At 34.4% G+C, this 24569-nt stretch overlaps 4 protein-coding genes and 1 long non-coding RNA gene across 8 annotated transcripts; 4 read left to right on the top strand and 1 right to left on the bottom strand.

Moving 5' to 3' along the window:
• Positions 1-129: 129 nt before the first annotated feature.
• On the top strand, positions 130-7196 carry LOC140038889 (uncharacterized). 2 transcript variants are annotated; one of them, XM_072084462.1, is made up of 11 exons: positions 130-271; positions 460-545; positions 660-1128; positions 1550-1701; positions 2451-2651; positions 2723-2980; positions 3084-3440; positions 4332-4411; positions 4508-4880; positions 5657-5869; positions 6617-7196. In XM_072084462.1, exons 2-11 carry the CDS (start codon positions 498-500, stop codon positions 6944-6946), a joined length of 2481 nt encoding a protein of 826 aa, XP_071940563.1. In that variant the 5' UTR covers positions 130-271; positions 460-497; the 3' UTR covers positions 6947-7196. The 2 variants fall into 2 exon arrangements, with proteins under 2 accessions (XP_071940563.1, XP_071940564.1); XM_072084463.1 differs by having other exon boundaries at positions 2723-2890.
• Positions 7197-7629: 433 nt separating this feature from the next.
• LOC140038890 (uncharacterized) lies at positions 7630-8152 on the bottom strand. The gene is made up of 2 exons (XR_011842396.1): positions 8018-8152; positions 7630-7864 (listed from the first exon to the last, which is right to left on the bottom strand). It is a non-coding gene; the product is annotated as an uncharacterized lncRNA (long non-coding RNA).
• Positions 8153-9263: 1111 nt separating this feature from the next.
• On the top strand, positions 9264-12122 carry LOC140038891 (pentatricopeptide repeat-containing protein At4g21190-like). 3 transcript variants are annotated; one of them, XM_072084465.1, is made up of 3 exons: positions 9264-9569; positions 9690-9730; positions 11155-12122. In XM_072084465.1, the coding sequence occupies exon 3, from the start codon at positions 11166-11168 to the stop codon at positions 12024-12026; it is 861 nt and encodes a 286-aa protein (XP_071940566.1). In that variant the 5' UTR covers positions 9264-9569; positions 9690-9730; positions 11155-11165; the 3' UTR covers positions 12027-12122. The 3 variants fall into 3 exon arrangements, with proteins under 3 accessions (XP_071940566.1, XP_071940565.1, XP_071940567.1); XM_072084464.1 differs by lacking the exon at positions 9690-9730; XM_072084466.1 differs by lacking the exons at positions 9264-9569; positions 9690-9730 and adding an exon at positions 9737-9904.
• A 3643-nt stretch (positions 12123-15765) lies between these two features.
• On the top strand, positions 15766-18031 carry LOC113734807 (uncharacterized). Its single transcript, XM_027261521.2, has one exon. It carries the CDS (start codon positions 15950-15952, stop codon positions 17792-17794), a length of 1845 nt encoding a protein of 614 aa, XP_027117322.1. The 5' UTR covers positions 15766-15949; the 3' UTR covers positions 17795-18031.
• Positions 18032-22109: 4078 nt separating this feature from the next.
• Positions 22110-23962, top strand: LOC140038892 (syntaxin-related protein KNOLLE-like). The gene is made up of 2 exons (XM_072084467.1): positions 22110-22864; positions 23326-23962. Exons 1-2 carry the CDS (start codon positions 22259-22261, stop codon positions 23653-23655), a joined length of 936 nt encoding a protein of 311 aa, XP_071940568.1. The 5' UTR covers positions 22110-22258; the 3' UTR covers positions 23656-23962.
• Positions 23963-24569: the final 607 nt, after the last annotated feature.

Consider the following 24569-nt stretch of genomic DNA (forward strand, 5'->3'; position numbering starts at 1 on the left):
CAAGAGCGCGTCTCCGAAAAGAAGGCAAAAACGCAGTCGTTTTACGTAGGGTCGGATCTAAGTTCGACCCAAACAACTCAGCTCAGCCGCCCAAATGACGTTTTCTGTATCCTCCCAATTCTATACATCTCCATAATCCCTCTATAGTCTCACAATCAAGCTGTAAGATTTTGTGCTCCATCTTCCCAGTCCTTCCACCAACTGTTTGAAGTCCTGAAATTTTGTTGTAGCGATAAAAGGAAAACGAAGCTGGTACTTTCTTCATTTACAGGTAACGTGATTATGTTGGAGTTGCGGATTAATGGATTTACTGAAAAGCCCGCAATCATTGTTTTAGTTCAGCTGATTGTTGTTCTTGTTTGAGAAATTACAATCTAACTACAAAGTTTTCTATTCGTTTCTGAATGTTATTGATGGTATATTGATGTTCGTGAATGTTATTGGTGGTATATTTTGCAGTTTATTGGAGAGTCTTGGGACATTTATAGGATAAAATTATGCTTTCGGGATTAAAATTCATCCCTCGAGACAAGATAGAAGTAAAGGTAAAGTTTTGTGATAGACATGTGATTGGGTTAGCTTGTATAAATGTTTATTCTTTTAGTTGAAAATGATAATAATGTATATTTTTGCAATTTTTCTGCAATATTGTTATTCAGGGATTGGACGAGGATACGGATGGTTGTAGGAAAGAGAGAAAGAAGTCTAGAACTAGGAAAGAGATAGATAGGCGTAAAAAGAAGAAGGGTTCCCATTATAGTAGTAGTTCAGACGATGAAGATTTTGGAAGGATAAAGTCAGGGTTTGAAAAGAAAAAGAAATGGTACGCCTCAGATGACGGCTTGTCTTCTTACTCAGACAGGAGTGGCAGTGAAAGTGAGTCTGATCACAATGAAAAGAAAGGTAGGAGTGGGAAAAGGAAAGAGAAGAGAAGACGGAAGGATAGATTAGAAGATGAAGGAGTAGGCAGTACAATAAAGAAGAAGAAAAGTCGGAGAAAAGATTCTGATGATGATGATGATTACTCTTCGAATGATTATGGAAATGAAGATTCTGATAATGAGAGCCACCGTAAGAAAGGAAAGAGAAGATGGAAAAAGGATAAAAGAGGAGAGCTTGAGGATGATGGTATGCTTTTCTCTGCTATTCAAAATTTAATTTAATGACATATTAAACCCTACAGATTTTGCATGTTATTACTCTCAAATAAGCAATAAATAATCCGACTTAGGGTCAAACTTAACTTCTGCGCTGCCCTATCAACTAGCGTAACACCTAGCTGGGTACTGATTGTATCTCTTGATTAGATGTTGACTTTCTTTTCTGTTGCTGTTTATTGTATCCATAATTAAGTTGTGAACTTCAGTTAAAGTTTTCATTTTATACTATATCTTAGGTTTGTTACTATAACAGGCTGTAGTTTTTCAGATTTAAGGTTATCTCCTGGTAAAATAGACAATTTTCAGGTGGTCTAGATATTATTAGCCCATAAATTTGATGAAATTATTTGACTCCTCCAAACTGTCTATTCTTTTGCTTGATTGGTCAGATGATGGTGGAGGATCTGAATCCCAGAATTTGAGAGACATTTCAAGGAAAGAAATGGGTTTAGACTGGATGCTGCGACCGAAGGATACCATGGAAAAGACTCCAGGTACAGCTTTGGACAATCAACAGGAGGTTCAGGTTGAAGCTGAAGAGGTAAGCTTTCAATGTATTTAATACTTTTTTATGTAAAACCTGCAAAGACACAAATTTAATGTTTGTTCATTACCATTGAACATTCTGTAGTGGCAACTTTTTAGTTTAAGTAGGTAAAAGTTCTGGTGATGGAGAAACCTTGGGATCAACAGTTGTGAAAGCAACTTTTATGTTCTTTGGTTCCAAAAAATAGCTGCCACAGACTTTTTGGCTTTGATTGTTTGCCCCAGTTCCCTTTTTGACTGTCAAGCAAAGAGGAAAATGATTGGGGACTGCTTTTTGGTAATTGGAGTTTGAGGAACTTTGTGGTTAATGGAAAATAGATAGAACTAACATTTAGGATCTATAAAACATGAAATGGAGAGGAGAGTAGAGACACTTGGAGAGGCTTTAATGGCTTTCTTGGAGTAATTGGATTAAGGACATGGTTCTTTTTCTAGTACATTCTCTGGACTATTAGCTTAGTAGCAATGATAACATTTTAATCCTGGGTACCTTGAAGGAGAAAATCTGAAGCATTGCCATATGGCTTTTGTTGAGTTGAGTTGTACTGTCAGTTAATTTGTAATATGATTGGTTTGACTGATATGCGATTACATGTGTTTTTCTTATGAACGTTGAGATTCTTTTTCTTGCCTGTTGTAGATTGTTCTTTGGGCTGATTTTCTCTGTAGATGCACATGCCCTCATCATGCATTTTCAGATACAGTTTGGTTATTCTAGATTGCATGCTATCTTTGTTGGTTCAGATTAAGAAGGAGAATCCCAGGGAGCTGAATCCATACTTGAAGGATAATGGTAGTGGGTATCCAGAAGATTCAGATGCTAATGCTCGTCGGAACCAACTTTTTTCCTCTTCACTTGTGGGTGATGGAGGTGCAAGCTGGAGGTTGAAAGCATTGAAACGAGCACAGGAGCAAGCAGCCCGTGAAGGACGGAAGCTTCAGGAGGTATGTGGAGGTTTCTTATGAGAAGATTCTTCTTTCAAGTTAGTAGTGCATAATGAACTAACTTTGCACAGGTAGTTGAAGATCGGTGGGGCTCTCTTGGAGAGGTGGCAGTTTCTGCGGCATCTCATAGAGTAGCACCAAATCATGCTCATCTTCATGCGATAAAAAGTAGGAGGAGAGGGCTAAAGGATGAAGGACAGACAGACACAGATGGAGACAAGGGAATATTTACTGAGAAAGTATGCTTTCTCCAGATTGTATTGTTCCTGAAGGGTGTTGGCTTAATGAAGCAATATTTTCCAATATTAAAAGAAATAAGTATATTTTTGGTAATTTTTCAAAATTTTCCATTATTTTCCTGGTTAAATTCTTTTTAATGGTTTTCTTCCTTTTCTTGATAAGTTTTAGAATCCTAACAGTAACTTTTTGCAGGATGGATCTTCCCGACATACAAAAATGAGAGTACCGAAAGTTCAGGATTCTTTATCCTGGGGAAAGCGTAAGATGCCTGCTCAGGATATCAACCTCTCTGCTGCAGTGAATAGCTTAAATAAGTTTTCCAATGATGGAAGCTTTATGTGTGACTTTATGCAAAAGAACAATGATAGTTTAAATGATCCTGTCAGTTCATCAAATACAAAAAATGACAGACTAGTGGAATCCAATTTGGTTGAAAGACATGGTGAAGATGGTCCAACTGTGAAGCCAGCATTGACGGCAAATCAGTTGGCTGCTAAAGTCATGCAGCTTCGCATGAAAGGGAAGCACGAAGAGGCTCAAAAGCTCTTGGTAGGGAACCATTTCAGTTTTAGTTTTTATCTGGTTTTATATACAAAATTACATATATTATGGCATGTGTATAAGCTTATCTTTCTCTCATTTTAATCTCCATAAAGTGATCTTCCACCGCATATGAGGAATCCAATTTTAGATTTTCCCTGCACCAAATGAGTTTGATCATTTTCAGTTTGTAGAAATGTATGTGCAATCACATTAAGAGCATGGAGCTTAGCATGTATAATATTATGATCCATGTTTAGAATTTTCAGTTGACACTGGCCTAGTAGATGCCAACAGGAAGGAATGATTATTCTTTCTTTCTTTTTACAATCAAAATTTGTTAGGGTAGAAAAATCAGTACAACTAGAGCAATTTAATTAGTTAGCCTTAGCTATTTTTGGGTAGGAATTCTTTCTTTCCTTTGACATTTTTGGTTGACGGAAATCTTCTGGTACTGCTTTCCGTGGTTATTTCATCACATAGATGCCACATTTCAGTTGGAGCGTTGACCAGCCCCCCCCCCCCTCCCCCCCCCACACACACACACACCAACCACACAAAAAAAAAAAAAAAATCCAACTTCTTTAGTCCTGGCTCTCTACTGTTTTTTTTCCCTGTTAGTTACTCCATATATGTTTTTAGTCTTTTTAACATCAGTATTACTTACCAAAAGGTTCCATTGGAATATTAGAGAGGAAGACATGAATGTTGTGTTGCATCTTGTTTTAGAAACTCAAGGGGATTGTGTAGTGTTCCCACTGATCATAAGTGGAAGATCTGAATGTCGGGTTGCCTTTGTTTGTAGAAATTCAAGGAAACTATCACATTAGCTTAGAATTTAAATTACATTTTAGAACCTAAGTTGCCCATGATTAACAAATTTTTCTCTTACCTGTTCAGGAGGAGGCAGAAAGCACAAAGGTGAAGCCAGATGCTGAGGAGGAGTCTCACAGACCACGGATTGATGGGAGCACAAGCAGGTAGACTTGAACCACCATCTGATATCACTTTATTTTAGTTGTAGTTCATTGCAGAATTCTCAAACTCTTTGAGTTTTATCAACAATCTTTTATCAGATATATCATGCATGACGTATCTGCTCGACAAAAGATGAAAGAGGAGGATGCTGACTTGCATCTGGCTCAAAAGATAATGCGAAACCAACAGTATAAGGTATCTGGTCAGGCAGATGATGAGTATGATTATGAAGATGGTCCAAGGAAAAAGACTCGGCATAAAGGAAGGGGTACAGACCAAAAATCAAATGAGATAAGTCAGGCAACTAGGATTGCAAATCGCCTCTTGACACAGAAAGAGAGGTGTCAATTTTGTTTCGAGAATCCAGCAAGACCAAAGCATCTTGTTGTTGCCATTGCAAATTTCACGTACCTATCATTACCCCACCGGCAGCCTGTTGTACCTGGTCATTGCTGCATTGTAACTATGCAGGTGAAATTACACAAACGCTCTCTCTCTCTCTCTTCATATTCACATTTGATACCTAGATGGGAGCAGGGTTTCCCCCTTACATACAAAATGTTAATAATCTCTCTCTCTCTCTCTCTCTCTCTCCATATTCACATTTTATACCTAGACCTGAGCAGGGTTTCTCCACTGTAATTCTAGAGCTTGAGTGTCTATGACGAAGTGGCCTTCCTCCTTTCTAGTCTGTTTGTAGGATAAGCTGCATGTCCCTCATTCTTTAGATATATCTCAGCATTCTGATTCACAAACTTAGACTGGTAGGAATTGCTTTCTCCTTTCTTTTAGTGATATTCTGTATACAAGTTTGACTCTTACCTAAAGTGGTTGGGTTTGCATTTTTGGTTAAAAACGAACTAAGAGAACCTGGATGGATACGCATTACTGATGTATCATGATGTGTTTTAGCTACTTGTAGTGTCCTAGTGAAGGTTGAGCATTTGCATCCTTAAAAACAGAGTGGGGCTGAGTGTATTTTCTTATCTGTGTTGTGGTTAATCCATAGGGCGGCAAAAGGTAATATACATCAGATTAACATTTCATTAGATGTTGAAGATGTAAAATCTTGGAAAACTAGATTACCGTTTCTGCTTACTATGGTGAACTTTTATGAAGGACATTTAAGTTTTACGCACTAACATTGTTGATAAAGAAATGAAAAAAAGTTTACTTACCTGCTGAATTGTTCTTGGAATTATTTTCATCATCTCACTAGTGGTAACAATGGTTTTTGACCTGTGCAGCATGAGTCTTCAACAAGAACTGTGGACAACAATGTATGGGACGAAATCCGGAATTTCAAGAAGTGCCTGATAATGATGTTTGCTAAGCAGGATAAGGAGGTTGTATTCCTTGAAACAGTGATGGGCTTGGCACAGCAACGCCGTCATTGTTTGCTGGAGTGCATTCCTCTGCCCCAAGAAGTTGCAAAACAGGCACCTTTGTATTTCAAGAAGGTTAGTTTTCTGCATTTTCTTCTGTTTTTGCATCACTTGGATGGTTAATCTTAAAGATGATCTGAACTCTGGAGGTTTTCTTTCCTTTTTTTTTTTAAATTCTTTTTCAATTTTGACCGGTCAGTACTTGTTGAATAGAGAAAAATAGGAATTGGAGTTCATGGGCTCCTTTTTGACCAAAATTGTGTGGTTTTTGGTTTGGTATGATAAAATGTTTGCCATGAGGAGATTGCTGCGTAGGTACAGGCACAGAGGGTCGTGCACACTTTTCATTTTGAAAATTGACAGTGTTAGTAGTTATGAAGTTTTATAATAGCCTTTCCAACTTTATCTGAATCAAGTGTGAAAGTAGTCTTTTTGAGTGTTTGACGAATCTGATGATTGATCAAGACGTGTGAAGCAAAGGTAAAATTGATTGATTTGCATGCAGAGCAATGATCATTATAAATTGCTGGGTCATTGCATCAGAAAATTACCTTAAAACTAATTTTTCATAATATCTGGTATATGAGTTCTATCCAACTTTGGTAGTTACGATCTAGCTAGAAAGGAGAAATATCTGTATACTTGTATCTATATTACTGAAAACTGAAGAGAGTAAACTCCTACTGTTTGTTGTTTATAGATCATTCAGTCGATGATGAATCAGATCTTTTGATTGATTATTTTGGTTAATATGTTGATGGCTTGAAAGCAAAAAACTGCTAGAGTCTCATGCTTGGATACTTTGGCTACCTGTAATCACAGGCAATTGATGAGGCAGAGGAGGAGTGGAGTCAACATAATGCTAAGAAGCTGATTGATACCAGTCAGAAGGGCCTCCGTGCTTCAATTCCAAAGAACTTCCCGTACTTTCATGTTGAATTTGGCCTGGACAAGGGATTCGTTCACGTGATTGATGATGAAAAGCAGTTTAAGAGCAACTTTGGCTTTAATGTAATAAGAGGTATGCTGCGCTTGCCTGCTGAAGACATGCATCGTCGACAGAAGCACGAATCGTTGGAGATGCAAAAACAAGCTGTAGTTGGTTTTGCTCGAGATTGGGAACCATTTGACTGGACGAAACAACTTGATTAGCAATATTGAGCACAAATGTTCTACAGGATGCTGGCTAGATATACTGTAATGGCTTTGTTTTGTATTATAGAGCTTTCAGGAGAACTGGTGAAAGTTGGCATCCCTGCATTCCAGGTGCAACTATTGACTATTGTAAACCTGAACGTCAAGAAGCAAATGCTTTGAGATATATTGGTCGGGGCATGTTGGGATGTTCAATCTTCTTTTGAGTGCTTGGGTTGTTTTGTAAATGCAAGGTCATTTTGGTTAAGCAGAGCATGTCATAAGCTGTGTCAATAATTGGAGAACAGTTGCGAACTGAAAAATTGCTAATAGATCATATTTTCGAGTTGTGGGCTGATGAGGGAAAATTGCTGGACTTTTTAAGACACCATTGCTAGAGCTTTTAAAGGTTAGAGTGGGCAAAATAATTGTTTACCCATTCCCCCATCCTGCGATCTGCATCCACTTACAGTTGATCTTGATAAATTAGGCATGCCATCTCTGGCTGTTTTTTGTTTTCTGAAAAACAAATTTGTCTATATATTTTTTATGGGTAAGAAAAAAAAAAAAAATTTTTGGTATTGTTACAGGTAAAAGTCTGGACGATGGGAACATATTTGTATTGTGATAAGCCCTTCTTTTTATAATTTCAAAAACAAATCCAAAAGTTTTATGTAAAGATAAAAAAAGTTGCTCCACAGTAAAGCCTGCAAAAGCTACGCATTCATACCATCAGCTACATACATTGCAATGAATCTTTCATACAATACAATGTGTGCAAGCAATAAATTTTTCGTGCCTGCATCCGCTACATATTTTTTGATAGATCATTTTGGTGTAAAACTGACTTATCACATCACATGCAATTCCTTCATTTCCTCCCTCTCCCGATAGCAGAACAAGCCAAGCCAAAATTACAACCTGCCATTCTATAACCTGAGCCAATAAAAATCGCAGATGTTAAAATATTCTCAGTCCCACTAAGAAGAAAGCAAGAAAAATACTGATGAATATTCAAAATACCACTAACAAAAAAGCAAAAGAAAATACTGATAAAAGTGCAGAGTGAAAAAAAAAAAGTATTCAAACCCCAAGCTTTGCAAGCCCTCAGAAATTCACTAGAATACATCTCTTTTATACAACAAAGACTTGTAATTGTTTAATGAGTTATCATGACCAATACATCTCTTTATACAAAGAAACGCGGTTGATGAAACAAAAGGGATAAAAACTAAAAAGATAATCAATCAGATAGAAGATGATCTCAAAATCGCATCTTCACAACCGCGGTTTCTCTGTATAAAAAAATGGAATGAGTCATTCCTGCTACGTAGCTGCCATGAACAGACAGCAGAGAAAGATAGAAGGCTGCTAGGGTTTTAGGCACCCTTTTGGACTGCGCCCAAATATGTGTGGTAGTTTTTATAGGGGACAGAACAGAACAAAGTCGGCGACAGAAAGCAGGGGTCAAAGTGACCAAATCTAGTAGTATAGTAGGGCTAGGGGGGATATTCGAGCTCATTTGGGCTGCTGTCTGGGCTGAGGAATTAAGACCCTAAAAAAGTTCAACTTTGGTTTGTGCTTAAAGTAGATAGAGTTGGTTTACGAGGCTCTCTCATTGTACAATTTTTGGCTTTTTGGCGATAACCAACAAAAAAAAGTTATTTTTAAAAAAATCTTTTTCAAACATCTTTTTTTTTTTTATAATAATTTTTTCAAACATCTTTTTGTCTTATATATTAGATCACAAAAAATATCATAATGTACATGCATTGAAATGTTGGGTCGACGATTAGGTTGAAAAATTAGGACCTTAACAATGCACCGTTATTGAAATTTTGGATCGACGACTAAATTAAAAATTAAGATCTTAACAATACAACGTTGTTGAAATTTTGAGTCGACGACTAAATTGAAAAATTAGAATCTTAACAATGCATCGTTGTTTTCGATTGCTTGTCAATAAGTAATTATCGTAATTTAACACTCTTTAAATCTTGTTTGGATTGCCGTTTTTCGCCAAAAAATTACGTTATTTTCCATGATCACATTTCCCTATGAACGTTTTCTCTCACATACATCAAATCGCTACAGTAATTTTTCCATGAAAAATGCAATCCAAACGTAACTTATTCTTGTCTTTATCATTTTCCTTTTTATAAGGTACTAAAACCTGAACCAAAAATAAATGCCTTTTTCATTTTTTTAATTACCTTTGTATCTTATAAATACCATATCAGAAAAAACTTAAAAATATAAAATATAAAATATTTTTCCAAATAACGTTCAATATAAGCTTGCATTTTTCAATATAAGCGTACATGGGCGTACAAATTCCAAAAGGTAAAGTGGCTAGGTGTCGAGAATTTTGTGTTCTCTTGCTTTCTTACATTTTAGGCTACAAAACGAAATTAGAAAAGGAAAAACCTCTGTAGGGGTTTTATACGAGGGAAGTGAAGTTTCTTCTTAATCAGATGCTCTGGAGTCTGTATACTCTGTTCTCAAAGCTCTTGTGCTTAGATCTTAAATTTTAGTACCCATTGGAATCCAAAAGGAGAACGGGACACTATCCTTCAAGAGGTGTAGCGCCCGTTTTCTTGTGTCTCACCCGAAGAAAAAAAAGCTACAGGTTGGAATTGAGGTAAAAAATGAGCAAGTTCTGCGCCTCAAATACCTGTTCTCTTCTTTAAATTCAATGGTTTGAGACCCTTTCTTCTTTTGTTTCAGCGTTTTAAGACCCCTTTATGTATCTTATTGACAGGGGCATAATTATCGAGAGGTTACATCGTGGGAGAATATAATGTGCATAACTTTTTTTTTTTTTTCTAATTTTATGAGATGGGTTCTGGGTTAACAGGTGTAAATTTGGAGTTAGCTGTTTAAAACAATATGTTAACTACGGGTGTTATTGAATCAGTCAGTAGAAAGATGTGTGCATGGTAGATGCTTGATAAAATGCTTCGATTAGCTTGAAAGGTAAAGTTTAAGATTTATGTGTATGAAATTCTTGATTTAGAACACGGGCTTTCAAGCACTGAAAATAGTTTAGAAGCGCTGCCAGGCCTTCAAGATTGCAATAGATTCACCAAAATGGTTAATGGTTGTGAGTTTGTGTATGGTTGATCAACAAGAAGTCTTCTTTGCCTTGATAGCTCTCTTGGTAACAAATGTCAATGCCATTAGTTTTCCTTCAACTCATACAGGCAGCATAAAGAAGATGCAGAACAAATTTGTATTGTTTCTGGAATTGTACGAATATTGAATGGACGTGTATGCTGGAATTGTAGATTTCAGCAGTTCAGTTCCTTAATGTTACATTGAAAAATCACCCCGGAGGTGCATGATTCCACAGATGAAAGTTAATAGCATAAAATAAGTTTGCCCAAATTTTTGATGCTTTATATATATTAATAAGATATAGTTGTGTTTTACTAGTTTCCCAAGGGAAATTGGGATAGCATCAATAAGAAAAGATCAGAGAAGAAAGGAAGTCTGATGACTTCCATACTTAAGACGAACCATTTCATTGGCTTACCGTGAATGGATCCTAAAATTTCTTGCAAATTTTGTTGCTAATAGCAAATAGCAATTACTTTGATATAATTTACCAAAGCAAAAAGTAAAATTACGGTGATATGACATTAGTGGTGACGATTAAATTCAAGCTTAACTAAGTGTAAGAAACAGTTCATTAGATTAACAACATTAGTTTCCTATCAGTTTACATGTATTCCACATTCTAATGAGAGTTTCCCTTTGGATCAGTTTGTAAAAATTGATGAAACACTAAGTTCATCTCCAGAAATTCTGGTTGTGATATTCATCTTTTTTCCTCTGGGACTTTCTAATGAGTGAAAGAAACTTTTATCTCTAACCATGCAAAACAGCAAGAAAAAGTTATCTTCAGCTAGTTTGGGAAAATGGAATTAGGAGAGTGTTGAACTATCCTTAGTGGAAATCTAATGCCACTAAACTTAATTTACCTATGACACTGTAGCCACTGGAAAGATGTGTCACTTTTTTGCATGTTGGATTAGTACCTGCATCATAACTGAAAGTGTTGAAAGTTGAAGAATTATGGTATCATGCAAGGTTAGTTGTTTGGGATATTTAGCTTTGCATACATGACCAACTCACTCTCTCTCTCTCTCTCACATTTCTAAGATTTATTAGTCCGAGATACTTGCTTTTGTTTATATACTGCTGATATATTGCTTTCTTGATAGCGTTAAGAGTGATGTCAGGAGCAACATCTCTTGGAAAGCTTGCCAGACAGTTCAGTCAAATCAGACTATATGCTACCCATCTCAATGTGGATGCTCGATATCCAGTTCGCAGCCTGAGAAGTGCAAGTTCAGTTTTAGACAGCCAATCCAGCAGTGATAGAGTGCCTCAGTTCCCCGATGAAGATGCTGGAGCTTTGTCCAGGATCCGAATAGGGGAAAATATCTCAAGGAAGGATAAGGCCAAGTTTCTTGTCAGTACACTCGAACTCAATGATAGCAAAGAAGCTGTGTATGGTGCACTTGATGCCTGGGTTGCATGGGAAAGGAATTTTCCTATAGGGCAACTGAAGAATGTGCTGATTAACCTTGAGAAAGAGCAACAGTGGCATAGGATTATCCAGGTTATAAAATGGATGCTAAGCAAGGGGCAAGGAAACACAATGGGTACATATAAGCAATTAATTCAGGCGCTAGATATGGACCACAGGGCACAAGAAGCGCATGAATTTTGGAGGAGGAAAATTGGCTCTGACTTGCATTCAGTTTCTTGGGAACTATGTAAAGTAATGATTTCTGTTTATTACCGAAATAACATGTTACAGGATCTTGTAAAACTATTTAAGGGGTTGGAAGCCTTTGATCGTAAACCGCCAGAGAAATCTATCGTGCGGAAAGTGGCTGATGCATATGAGATGTTAGGTTTACTTGAAGAGAAGGAACGAGTATTGGTTAAGTACGAGGAGCTATTCAAGGATAACATGAAGGGGCCTTTTGCAAATAGAAAGAGGCAACTTAAGAAGAAGACTTCAGGGAAGCACAAGGATGGTCCAGAAATTGAGAGTCATAATGATGTTTCCCTGAGTGGGCTATAGATTGTTTGTCCATGCTCAATATGTACAAAATGCAGCATTGCCTTTAGTTTCTCTTCTGAAATGGAGTATAAGAAAAGCCTTTTCCTGTTCCATTTATTATACTGCTGAGGATCTTCTGATTGTTATTTCGTAGTTAAACATCCTGCAGGCTTGCATGTGTTTGGTTGATTAAATCTTTGGAGGTCCAAAATTCCTAGAATTCTTCTCGCCAGGACTCTGGTTGAGCTTCTTGTCGGGACTCGAAATGTTTAAGAATGTTTAGGCCATAAGCGTCATGTCGTTGAGTACTTTGGAATAGGGGTGGAGCTGATTCAAGCTACTCGACTCGAGCTCGATATGTACTCGATCAGAAGCTCGAGCTCGATCTCGCTTCATCGAGCTCGAGCTCGATCTCGAGCTGCTCGTTAGAGCTATCGAGTCGAGCTCGAGCTCAAAAATTTGATACTCGAGAGCTCGACGAGCTCTATCGAGTATCACATAAAAAATTAAAAAAAATTATATATAAAATTACTAATATAGGTAAATAAATTCTGAGAAATTACCGGTGAGTACCCTTATCGAGTCGAGCTCGAGCTCGAGTATAATTATATTATAGCCGAGTCGAGCTCGAGTATAGCGGTACTCGAGCTCGACTCGGCTTGAATACACCCCTACTTTGGAACACACGCGAAGCTCGAATTGCAGCTCCTCATCATGAGATCCAGGCTGCTTGAATGGTTTGGCCCGTGGACCTTAAGAATATTACAACCAAAACCCTCAAATTTTCTTTTTGCCCTTTCTTGTACAAAATAATCTGCATTGAAAATCAGGTCATTGAAGGAAAATAATCTGAATTAGGGGTCTGTTTGATTGGAAGTAAAATTTTCCGTGGAAGTAATTTTCCATGAAAATAATTTCCCTTTCATCATTTTCAGGTGTTTGGTTAGCTTGTTGAAAATATTTTCTTACTTCATTTTTCTGGTGTTTGTTTAACTTTTGAAATATTTTCACTTTTATCTCTATCTTTACTTTCTACATATTATAACTACATACTTCTTCCCATACAAAATAATAAAATTTATCTCATTGTTTAACTTTAAAAAATCTTGGAGAAATGTATATATGAATAAAAAATATCTCCTTAAGCAATAAACAAATTGCTGGTCATTTAGTGTCAAATATCAATCACATGCAATACTTATTGTGACATATATCTTGCACTCTCACTGCTGAAAGTTTCTCTAGAAAAGAATGTCCCTATCATACATAATTAATTACTAGCATAGGATGAGCAGGATGAGATTTTTTTTTTTATTTTGAATATACTAAGGGGAGGGTTGGGTTGGGTTGGGTGGTACGCAGGAGGGAGTGTAAGGAAGAGGTCTTGGGTTCGAGTCCTCCTGTTTACACTAAAAAAAAAAAAGAACATACTACAAGATGTTTTCAGTAAGTTTGGAACATACTACAGGCGGGATGCATGCATTTCGGAAAACAACTTCAGTAAGTTTGGAAGGGAAGTTGTTTTCCATAAGATGAGTGAAAATATTTTACATAGGAAAATGTTTTCAGCAACTTTTGTGCAACCAAACACGGGAAATTAGGAAAATATTTTCCTGGAAAACATTTTCACCCGAAACAAACGGACCCTAGGTTGCACTCGTTAAAAGTGTGATATAATTTAGTTGTATCAAAAAGTGTCCACTATTTAGCGATTAGAAAATTCCTAAAAACAAAGCAAGTTTTGCAATTAAGTTTTACAGAATTATAATGGCAATTTCAATTAATTCTTTACATCTAAAAAGAGTTGTGCAATTTAGTTTTATAGCATTATAAGGGCAATTTCAATTCATTCTTTACATCTATAAAAATTTATTCTGTTGGTTGAATAAGGAAAAATACTCTGCATTGAACATCGGGCTTAAAAAAAATAATTTTTTGCAATTAAACGTTACAAGTGTAAGGAAACAACTGAAATTCACATAGAAAAGATAAAGATAAAAAAAAATAAAATAGCCGGACTATTATGGGCCTGTTTGGAACCTGAGTTTTTTGGGAGTTTGTCTAAAACTTTACTGTAGTGCACTGTAGAAGTTTTTGAAAAAATTTTGTAGAAGTTTTTGTAAGGTGAAAAACTTTTTTGTAGAAGTTTTTGAAATGTTACTGTAGACGTTTTTTGGATTATTTTTAGAGGTATTTTTAAAACATATTTTTGAGTATTTTATAATTTATAATTTTTATATTTTTAAACATTTATGCATTTATAATACATTTATAAATATTTAGAAATAAATATATTTATATATTTATTTAAAAATATATAAATGTATTATATTATATGTAATACGTAATATACATATATTTATAAATGTATAATTAATATAAATGTATAAATTATAAATGAATATTATATAAATGTATAAATTATAAATTATAAATGTATATGATGATTATGTATAAATGTATTAATATAATTAATATAAATGTATAAATGTATTAATATTATGTATAAATGTATAATTAATATTGTTTATAATTTATAATTTTTATTGTTTAAATATTTATATGCATTTATGCATTTATAATACATTTATAAATATTTATTAATAAATATATTTATATATTTATATAAAAAATATAAATGTATTATATTATATATAATACATAATATACATATATTTATAAATGTATATATGTATAATTAATTTAAATGTATATATTATAAATAAATATTATATAAATTTATAAATTGTAACTTATAAATATATATATGATAATTATGTATAACTGTATTAATATAATTAATATAAATGTATAAATGTATTAATATTATGTATAAATGTATAATTTATATTGTTTATAATTTATAATTTTTATTGTTTAAATATTTATATATATTTATGCATTTATAATACATTTATAAATAAATATATTTATATAGGTATATAAAAATATATAAATGTATTATATTACATATAATACATAATATAAATATATTTACAAATGTAATAATTGTATATTATTATAAATGAATATTATATAAATATATAAATTAATATATTATAAATATATAAATATATAATATTATGTATTAATATAATTAATATAAATGTATAAATGTATTAGTATTATGTATAAATGTATAATTAATATTGTGTGTTAATATTATGTATAAATGTATTATATTATACATAATACATAATATAATTGTATATAAATATACATAAATATATATACATAAATGTGTAATATATATAATATGTATTATATATATTAAATATATAATATATAATATTTATATAAATGTATAATTACATATTTATATTAATATTAATTTATATGGTATATAATATTTATATAAATATATAAAAATATATTTTAAATAAAATAAAATATTTATAATATGTTTAAATAAATATATAAATATATAATATATATAATAAATTTTTGAGGGTGAGGGACTCAAAAATTCAAAATATTTTTTTGAGGTTACCGGCGGCGCCGGAATAAGTGACCGGCGCCGGGAGAGGTGGTGGAGGCGGTGTCTGGTGTGGTGGGTTGGGTGAAGGAGGAAGAAAAGTTTTTGAGAAATTTTTTGTGTATAGATTTTTGAAGTGTGTAGGTAAAAAACTTTGAAAAGTTTTTTGGGATTCCTGTAGCAAAAGTTGTTAAAAAACTAGTAGCTAAAAAACTTGGTAAAAAACTAGGGTGCCAAACAGGCCCATTATTTTTGTTTTCGAATCTCAGGCCCTCTTCCAAGCCAAGAATTGCTTCTAATTTTTTGGGCTATGGATGCTTCTAATTTTATATATTTCAGAAGTGCAAATTGATTCAGAACAGCAAATATTAACACACAAAAACCCTTGAAAAACACTCCATTATTACAGTCTCAACAAACAAGATGTGATGTTTTTTTTTTCACCCAATTCTTCTAGGTTGGATGAGAGATGATGATGATCATGAATAGAATTCAGAGACGCCCTTCCCCCAATACATCATTTGCGTTGTTTCGTTATTCTACCTCAAATGCCACAACTACTATCCAAAACCCACCTGAAAAATCACCATTCTTGAAGAAGATTGTTCGAAACCAAGTACGGAAAATGTTGTCAGTGAAAAGCAAAACAGGATTCCGGGATTTGAATGAGGCACTTCGTCTGTTTGATGAAATGACCCGAGTGCTGCCGCCTCCTTCAGTCGTAAGTTTCTGCCAACTTCTAGTGGCTGTTGTTAAGATGAAGCATTATGCCCCTGCTGTTTCTCTTTTCAAAAGAATGTGCACTTTGGATATGCCCATTGATGCTTATACCGTGTCAATAGTGATCAACTGCTATTGCCATTTGAATAGGGTGGATTTGAGTTTTGCAATCTTAGGCTGGTTACTGAAGAGTGGTTATGAACCTGATGTTACCATCTTCACTAATCTGATAAAGGGTTTCTTTTTTGGGAACAATGTTGTGGAGGCGGAGGAATTATTCAACAAGTTGGTCAGAGAAAAAATCTGTGAGGTCAATGAAGTAATGTATGGGACCATGATAAATGGGCTGTGCAAATCTGGTAATACACAGAGGGCGATTGGAATGTTGAGAATGATGGAGGGAGGAAATTGCAAGCCTAATTCCGTAGTGTACAACACTGTTATTAGTGGTCTGTGCAAGGATAGGATGATTGATGATGCTCTCCAACTTCTTTCAGAAATGATTGAGAAGGGGATTCAACCTGATGTTATCACATGTAGTTCGTTAATTGAAGGCCTTTGCAATTGTGGCAGATTGAAGGGGGCTAAAAAGTTAGTTTCTGACATGGTGGAATTAGATGTGTATCCAGATGTTATTACCTTGAATAAATTGGTTCATGCTTTTAGCAAAAAAGGGCTAGTTAAAGAGGCAGAGGGGATAGTTCAGATCATGGTTCGAAGTGGTGAAGGTCCTAATGCATTCACCTACTCTGCGCTAATGGATGGATATTGTTTGCGAGGGGACATGAACAAAGCAGCAAAAGTCTTAGAGATCATGATGGCTAGAGGATGTGCACCAGACATTTATTGCTACAGTGTCCTGATAAAGGGATATTGCAAGAAAGGGAACATAGATGATGCTTTAACCTTGTTTCATGAGATTCCTCAGAAAGGACTGAAGCCAACAGTCATCACCTACAACACTGTGTTACAGGGATTATTTGATATAGGCAGATCTGCCGATGCTATTGAGCTTTTCAAGGAGATGCAAGCTCAAGGAGTGAGTCCAACTTTATCCACTCATAATATCTTGATAACTGGCGTGTGCAAGAATGGATTTGTTGCAGAAGCTCTTTCATTATTGCGGCGGATGGAAAATAGTCACTTAAATCTTGACATAATAACGTATAATGCTGTCATTGATGGGCTATGTAGGGATGGGAAGTTTGATGCTGCCAAAGATTTGTTTGACAAACTTCCATCTAGAGGATTGCAGCCTGATGTCATAACATATACTAGTTTGATAAATGGCCTTTGTCGAGAAGGGCTACTGAGTGAGGCCAAAGAGTGGCTTAAAAAAATGGACAAGGATGGTTGTCCACCCAACAGTGTGACCTACAACACTATTGTTCGGGAGTTCCTTAAAAGGAGTGAGCATCACGAGGCGAAGCTACTTCTGGAGGAAATGAGGAGGCTTGATTTCTCCCCTGATCAATATACTCGTTCTTTGGCACTAGATCAGCATCTATCTGAAGGGCAAGAGCCTGTTATCCTTGATGAGATGATCAGTCCCTTGCCGCCAGATAATAAGTTGAAGTCTTCAAATGCAAATTGAAGGTTATTCAATTGTTTTGTGACTGCATAAAGATGAAATTAAGGTAGTTCTATGCCCCATTAAAATTTTGACCAACAAAATCAACTTGGGAGTTGTGAAGGAAACTATTTTTTGTTATATATGTCGAATTACTGAAAGCTGCACCAGTGGCAGCAAATACATTAAGGATCCTTCAAATCTGAAGATATTAACTTGGAGTTGTCAAGGAAATTATATAGGAGGTATGATTTAACTCAAGATTAACTATTTAGGTGGTGGAGAAACCTCTCCTGAGCTTTCTAACACTTGCACTCACCTCCCTTGTGGTTTGAGAAATAGCACTGATCCCCTTGAAGTTATTGATTCTTTGCATATTCAATTCAGGAGATTAAAATATTGTTTTAGGGAGTGAAATGAGAAATTTGTGTCAAATTTGCCCTTTGTGCTACATATCAAACAGTGTTAGCAAAGAATTACAAAGTACTACAAATCAATTAACAATTAATAAATTTTAAGGGGTGTAGTTTATAAGCAAATAAACATTACCTATTCAAAGTACCAGTTCTTTTCGGACATTTTACTCTCAAACATTTAATTTATGATAAATAAACTTGTAGGCTATATATTTAATATAAATTAAATATTTTTAAAAAAAGAAATGGTCCATAAAGTATTAATTTTTTATGGCTTTCCTTCATTACATGAATAAAGTATTGAGTCTTTATGAGCATTTTATTCTGAATTATTTAATTTATGTTAAATACAAAAATGTTTGTAACTAAAATTGAAAAAGTGTTACACTAATATTTTTACGAAAAGGAAACTGGCAGGTTTTGTATTTAACAAAAATTAAATATGTGAAAGTAAATACAAATTTAAATAGAGGTTTCAGATTTTGAGGTCATATCACATGAATAGAGGTAAAATACAAATCTTTTTTAAATTTAAATTGCCTGATAGAGGTATCAAATTTAAATTTGTATTTACTTTCACATATTTAATTTTGGTTAAATACAAAACCTACCAGTTTCCCTTTCATAAAAATATTAGTGTAACATTTTTTCAATTTTAGTTACAAATATTTATGTATTTAACATAAATTAAATGATTCAAAATAAAATGCCTATAAAGAGCCGATACTTTGTTCATGTAATGAAGGAAAGCCATAAAGAATTAATACTTTATGGGCCATTTCTTTTTTTAAAAATATTTAATTTATATTAAATATATAACCTACAAGTTTATTTATCATAAATTAAATGTTTGAGAGTAAAATGTCCGAAAAGAACTGGTACTTTGAATAGGTAATGTTTATTTGCAGATTCAATTAATTGTTCCTCAAAGCATACAAACACACAAAAAGAAAGTGTAAATTTAGAATCTTCAGTTGCTTTTCGTTAAAATCATATTCAAGTTGACCATTTTAAAATTTTCGTCAAAAAACATTTAAATTTTATACTATTACTACCTAGTATCTACTTAACCCAAAAGCTAGCTCTAAGATGCATGGGACTCAGGACAAACCAATTTACTGAAAATGACCGCTTTGTTTGGATACATTGGCTCTGTTTGGATTAGTTGTTTTTGGAAGTGTTTTTTAAAAACTTTACTATAGTTGTGCATATAAAAAACTTTTACTTTAGATGTTTTTTGGATTGTTTTTAGAGATATTTTTAAAATATATTTTTGAGTATTTTTATAATTTACAATTTTTTTGGAATACTTTTTTTAAAATTTTACACGACCCATCACTATCCCTTCCCTTTTCCTCCCCCTCTCTCCTTTCTCTTCCTCTCCTTCCCTCCTCCTCTCTCTTTCTCTCCCTTCTCCTTTCTCCCCCCTCCCCCCAACCCCAAACCCCTCTCTCGCTCGCGGGTGGTGATTACGACTTTAGTTACCACTCTAACCACGACCGTCTTGGTCACGACTTCTGGTCGCGATCAGATTTGATCGTGACTAGAAAGGTTGCGGTCAGTCGAAGGGAAGGAAATTGGGGGGCGGGGAAAGGGAAAGAAGAAAGGAGGAAGGAGAAAGAGAGAGAGGAGGAGAAAAAATGGAGCAGGAGGAGGAGAGAGAGAGGAAAGATGGGCGAAGAGAGAGAGGAGAGAGGGTCGTGGGTGTGGGGGTGGTAGCAGTAAGGTGGTGGCCGTGGTGGTGGAGAATGATGGGTAGTTGTGTATTTTTTTGTATATTTGAAATTGTTTTTGATATATTGTATAGATATGGTGTTTTTGGAGTTATTTTTTGTTTGTGTGTTACTGTACCATTGTAGATGAAAAAATTATTTTTCAAAAAAGTCTGAATCCAAACAGAGCCATTATTTTTTCAAATAATATTTCGTTTACGTCATAAACATATTTTTCAATTCACTTTTTTATATTTTCAACCACCTTTTTATGTTACATACATCACATCATAAAAAAATGCTACAACAATTTTTTCAAATAATCCTAAGAATTTTAGGGCTTTTTTAATTCATTGGGATTTGGAAACTGATTTTGGATGATTTGATCCCGTTGGTTTGAAATCCTAATGCCTAACGTTTAATGGCTCAACAGATTTGTCATAATTAAATATGCAGTGACTAATAAGAGACAAAAGTGAAAGCTAACAGTTGAATTTCTTGCAATTACAAAAATTACAAGTTCTTACTGCATCACTACGAACCAACTGTCAACTTCTTACCATATTGTAATTATAAAAGTTTACTCTTCATTGGATGGCTCATTATCTCATGTGCCTAGATCTACTACTGTCTCAAAGATCTACAACTACTCAAATAGTTTTTTCTTTCTCAAACAAATTGGAAAGTTTAACTGCAATAACATTCTTGAAAATTACTTTTACCTGTATTTTTAAATTTTTTGTTTTCTTGAGGAAGCTCTACTTTTGATTTCGACTAAATTCCCAACTTACGGTCTCTACCATGAAGAAGCTTATTAGTACACGAAGGATAAAAAAACAAAAACAGAAACAAGTAATGGACCTGAAAGTGTTCAAACGTTGGACGACAAAGGGATAATTTCAGAAACCTCCCTTGAGATTTTCGACAATTTCATTCGGTTCCTTGGGGGTTTACATAATTACAGAGACCTCCCTTGTTATGATAAAAAGACAATAATGTCCTTTATTAATTGTCAACTTATTAAAAAACTCTATCAAATATTAAAATTCTCTCATCCATTATTAACCAATAATTCAAATCACAGTTTTTTCTATTTAACTATCTATTCTCTTACTCATATATCTATTTTTCTTTCAAACTCATTTGTTTATTATTATCAATCAAATGTGTACTGTCACTACTAATAAAATCATCATACACATTAAACCACCAATACTTATATATCTTGGTATTTATTCCCAATTCTCAGTTTTTCATTATTAGTAAATAGTTTCCTTGCGCCCAGTTTTGTTTCCAATTTTTGATAGGTATTAGCAAATTGAAATTGTCAAATGACAAATTGAGTGTTAATTTCATTATCAAATTAGATGGAGATGAAGATAGTGACAGTGATAAAAAAATAAAAATTAAGGATAAGAAGTGAAATAGGAACTAAATATAGGTTATATTGTTATGGTTATTATGAAAAAAAGTGTTCTTGGTATATATCTATAACTGCATTGTGTTTCTATTTTTTATTTATAATTATTGATATTATTCCTATAGAGAGAATTTGATTGATTTTGAACTTTGTGCCAATGGAATATATTGGATATTGATATTAGTAGTGATGGTTTAGATTATTTTGTATTAAAAAGGTGGTAACCATAGAATTGAAATTTTGGGATATTGATGAATATTGTAGTATATTAAGTAAAATCTGATATTGTTATGAAATTATAGGTAAGTTTTTGGGTATATGATGTAGCATTTATAGTTTATATAATGGTCTGCATCAGAAATTTTTAGGTAAAAGAGGAACATTAGAACAAAGATAAGTTTTTATTTAGTAGTGATTTGGATGTTAATAAGTAGGTAATAGTGGTAGGAAATAAATATAAATGAAATAGAGACTGTAAACCATTTTTTTCCTTTACATTTTTGTTATGAATTATAACTCAAGGGCATTATAGGAATTTTGAAAAAAGTATAACCTTTTGGGTCTAGAATATTACTTAAATAGTGAAAATAGGGAAGGTAAGTGTAATTTTTAGAAATTGAGGGGAGTTTTCTGCAATTGATAAAAACCTCAGGGGAGGTATGTGAGATTAACCCGACGATAAAACACTATCCATCCTGAAATATAGCCGTTGGGAAACACTAACGGCTATATCTCTAATCAATGCCCAAATCCCATCAGCTACTCTTATATTGCTTCTTCCTTTAACCCCAAAATCTCAATCTGATTCTCCCTCACTTGCCATCTGAAATTCAGCATCCGCTCCAATTTCTTGCTACCTGAAAAAAAATTGTGTTTCCATTTTCGTCTGCCTTTTCTTTCTCTATTTTTAGCACCCAACCAGGAAAAAAAAAAAGTCAAGATGAATGATTTGATGACGAAATCCTTCACAAGCTATGTCGATCTAAAGAAAGAAGCAATGAAAGATCTCGAAGCCGGTCCAGATCTAGAAATGGGGATGACCCATATGGACCAAAACCTCAGTTCATTCCTGGAAGAAGCAGAGCTGGTCAAGAAAGAAATGAATTCAATCAGAGAAATCTTGGTTCGTTTGCAAGAAGCCAATGAAGAGGGGAAGGCTCTGCACAAGCCCGAGGCCTTAAAATCTCTTCGAACACGCATAAATGCCGATATTCTGGCAGTGCTGAAGAGGGCTAAGAGTATTAGGTCTCAGCTGGAGGAAATGGACAGGGCTAATGCAGTGAGTCGGCGACTTTCCGGGTGCAAACAGGGGACCCCAGTTGATCGGACCAGGTCTGCGGTGACTAATGGGCTTAGGAAGAAGCTGAAGGAGCTAATGATGGAGTTTCAGGGGTTGAGGCAGAAGATGATGACTGAATATAAGGAAACTGTAGGTAGAAGGTACTTTACTGTGACGGGGGAGTACCCCGATGAGGAGGTGATTGAGAAGATTATTTCTAGTGGAAATGGACAGGGTGGTGAGGAATTCATGTCCAGGGCCATTCAGGTTTGAAGAATTAAAACTTTTAGTATACTTCATATTCTATTCATTCATTTTTTTAAAAATTTTTCTCATTTCTGAAATTTATCTTAACTTTTGGATTTATATTGGTTCTTGGTTTGAGATTTTAATTAGTTTCCCTTTTTCAATTTCGATTTTAAAATGGGCCTTTTTGCTATAATTTTTTTTTTAGTGGGTGAGGAGGAAAGGGTACTTCAAATTCTAATGATCTGATAGTTCAGATTCTTAACTAAGAAGTGCCAATTTTAGAATTCTCTAGTATAATTCATCTTGCCTGGCATTTGGGAGCTTTTGTTCCATAACCTATAATCGAACAAAGTTCCTTCATTTGATATTTTACTTAGTTCTTTATCTTCTTCAAAGTTGTATGCATCTCAAATCACCCTTTCTATATGATCTATCTAATTGGCCCGTTCTATATATGATAACTCTCTTTTTGTCGCCAGGAACATGGGAGCGGAATGGTGCTGGAAACAGTGGTGGAAATACAGGACAGGTATGATGCAGCAAAGGAAATAGAGAAGAGTTTGCTAGAGCTGCATCAAATATTCTTGGACATGGCTGTGATGGTGGAGGCACAAGGGGAGCAACTGGATGACATTCAGCACCATGTGATGAATGCTGCTCAGTATGTGAGTGATGGAACCAAAAATCTCAAGACTGCAAAAGACTACCAGAGGAGCAGCAGAAAGTGCATGTGCATTGGGATCATCCTTCTCCTTGTGATCATTCTTCTTGTCATAATCCCAATTGCTACCAGTTTTAGCAAATCATGAATTTCACATCTTAGTAAACAATTCTTGTATTCTTTAATTGATTACAACTTTACATGAGATAGTGGTTTGCAAGACTCTGTTGGTCCTTTTGTCTTAGGACTGACTGACTATTGTTCATTTGAGGGGTGTTACATTGGTTACTGCTGTAGCCTTAGTGGCTCAAGCAAAGGCAACTTAAGGAACATATATATATATATATATATATATATATATATATATATATAGTCATTTGCTTCATTTCTTTATGTCTTCTGTTTTCATCATATTCTAATGATTCATCTACAATCCTTCAAAGTTTTTCTTCGTATTTTCTCTGGAGACGTTCTTGACTTCTCATCAAAGCAATTTCTATTTGAACTACAGACTTACAGGAATTTTGCTGGCTTTTCTTGGCCCCCCCCCCTCCCGCCTCCCAAAAAAAAATTACCAGATCCCAATTTCATGACAACCAGGAGAGCAAAATATGTTGAACACTAATCACACGGAACAGAAAAGAATGTTCTTGGATTTGAAAGTGAAACGTTGGATGATTTCAAGCCGAGAAACTCTCACTCCTCCAACCCAAAATACCCCTTTTTCCCATTGAGATCAATTCAATTTTCAGACTAAAGTTGTTATACGTATTATTCTCAAACAAAGAGAATCCTTTTTGTAATTTCCCAAAATATATGAAAACCTGTTATGATTATATGATGAGGAAATTCTCTATAGAATGAAAAGTACCCCAATATTATGAAACACATTTCTGACGCTGCCACCATCAAATCCTGATTAAGCTTCTTGCATGCCTCCCAGCCAACTTAAATCTTATAAAATTACGTGTGTTATTTGTCGTAGCACTACCATATATAACGCATCAAAATGCAAGGAAATAATAACAAAATCATGAGGAAATGCAAGAACAAAGAGAGAAA

Source organism: Coffea arabica, chromosome 3e, assembly GCF_036785885.1.
Source record: "Coffea arabica cultivar ET-39 chromosome 3e, Coffea Arabica ET-39 HiFi, whole genome shotgun sequence".
In the NCBI taxonomy this organism is placed as follows: Eukaryota; Viridiplantae; Streptophyta; class Magnoliopsida; order Gentianales; family Rubiaceae; genus Coffea; species Coffea arabica.

Coding starts and splice junctions, on each gene's coding strand:
- LOC140038889 (XM_072084462.1), top strand. CDS start 498: ATGCTTTCGGGATTAAAATTCATCCCTCGAGACAAGATAGAAGTAAAG. Junction 2,652..2,722: donor AAGGACGGAAGCTTCAGGAG/GTATGTGGAGGT, acceptor AACTTTGCACAG/GTAGTTGAAGATCGGTGGGG. Junction 3,441..4,331: donor AAGAGGCTCAAAAGCTCTTG/GTAGGGAACCAT, acceptor TTACCTGTTCAG/GAGGAGGCAGAAAGCACAAA.
- LOC140038891 (XM_072084465.1), top strand. CDS start 11,166: ATGTCAGGAGCAACATCTCTTGGAAAGCTTGCCAGACAGTTCAGTCAA.
- LOC113734807 (XM_027261521.2), top strand. CDS start 15,950: ATGATGATGATCATGAATAGAATTCAGAGACGCCCTTCCCCCAATACA.
- LOC140038892 (XM_072084467.1), top strand. CDS start 22,259: ATGAATGATTTGATGACGAAATCCTTCACAAGCTATGTCGATCTAAAG. Junction 22,865..23,325: donor TCATGTCCAGGGCCATTCAG/GTTTGAAGAATT, acceptor TTTTGTCGCCAG/GAACATGGGAGCGGAATGGT.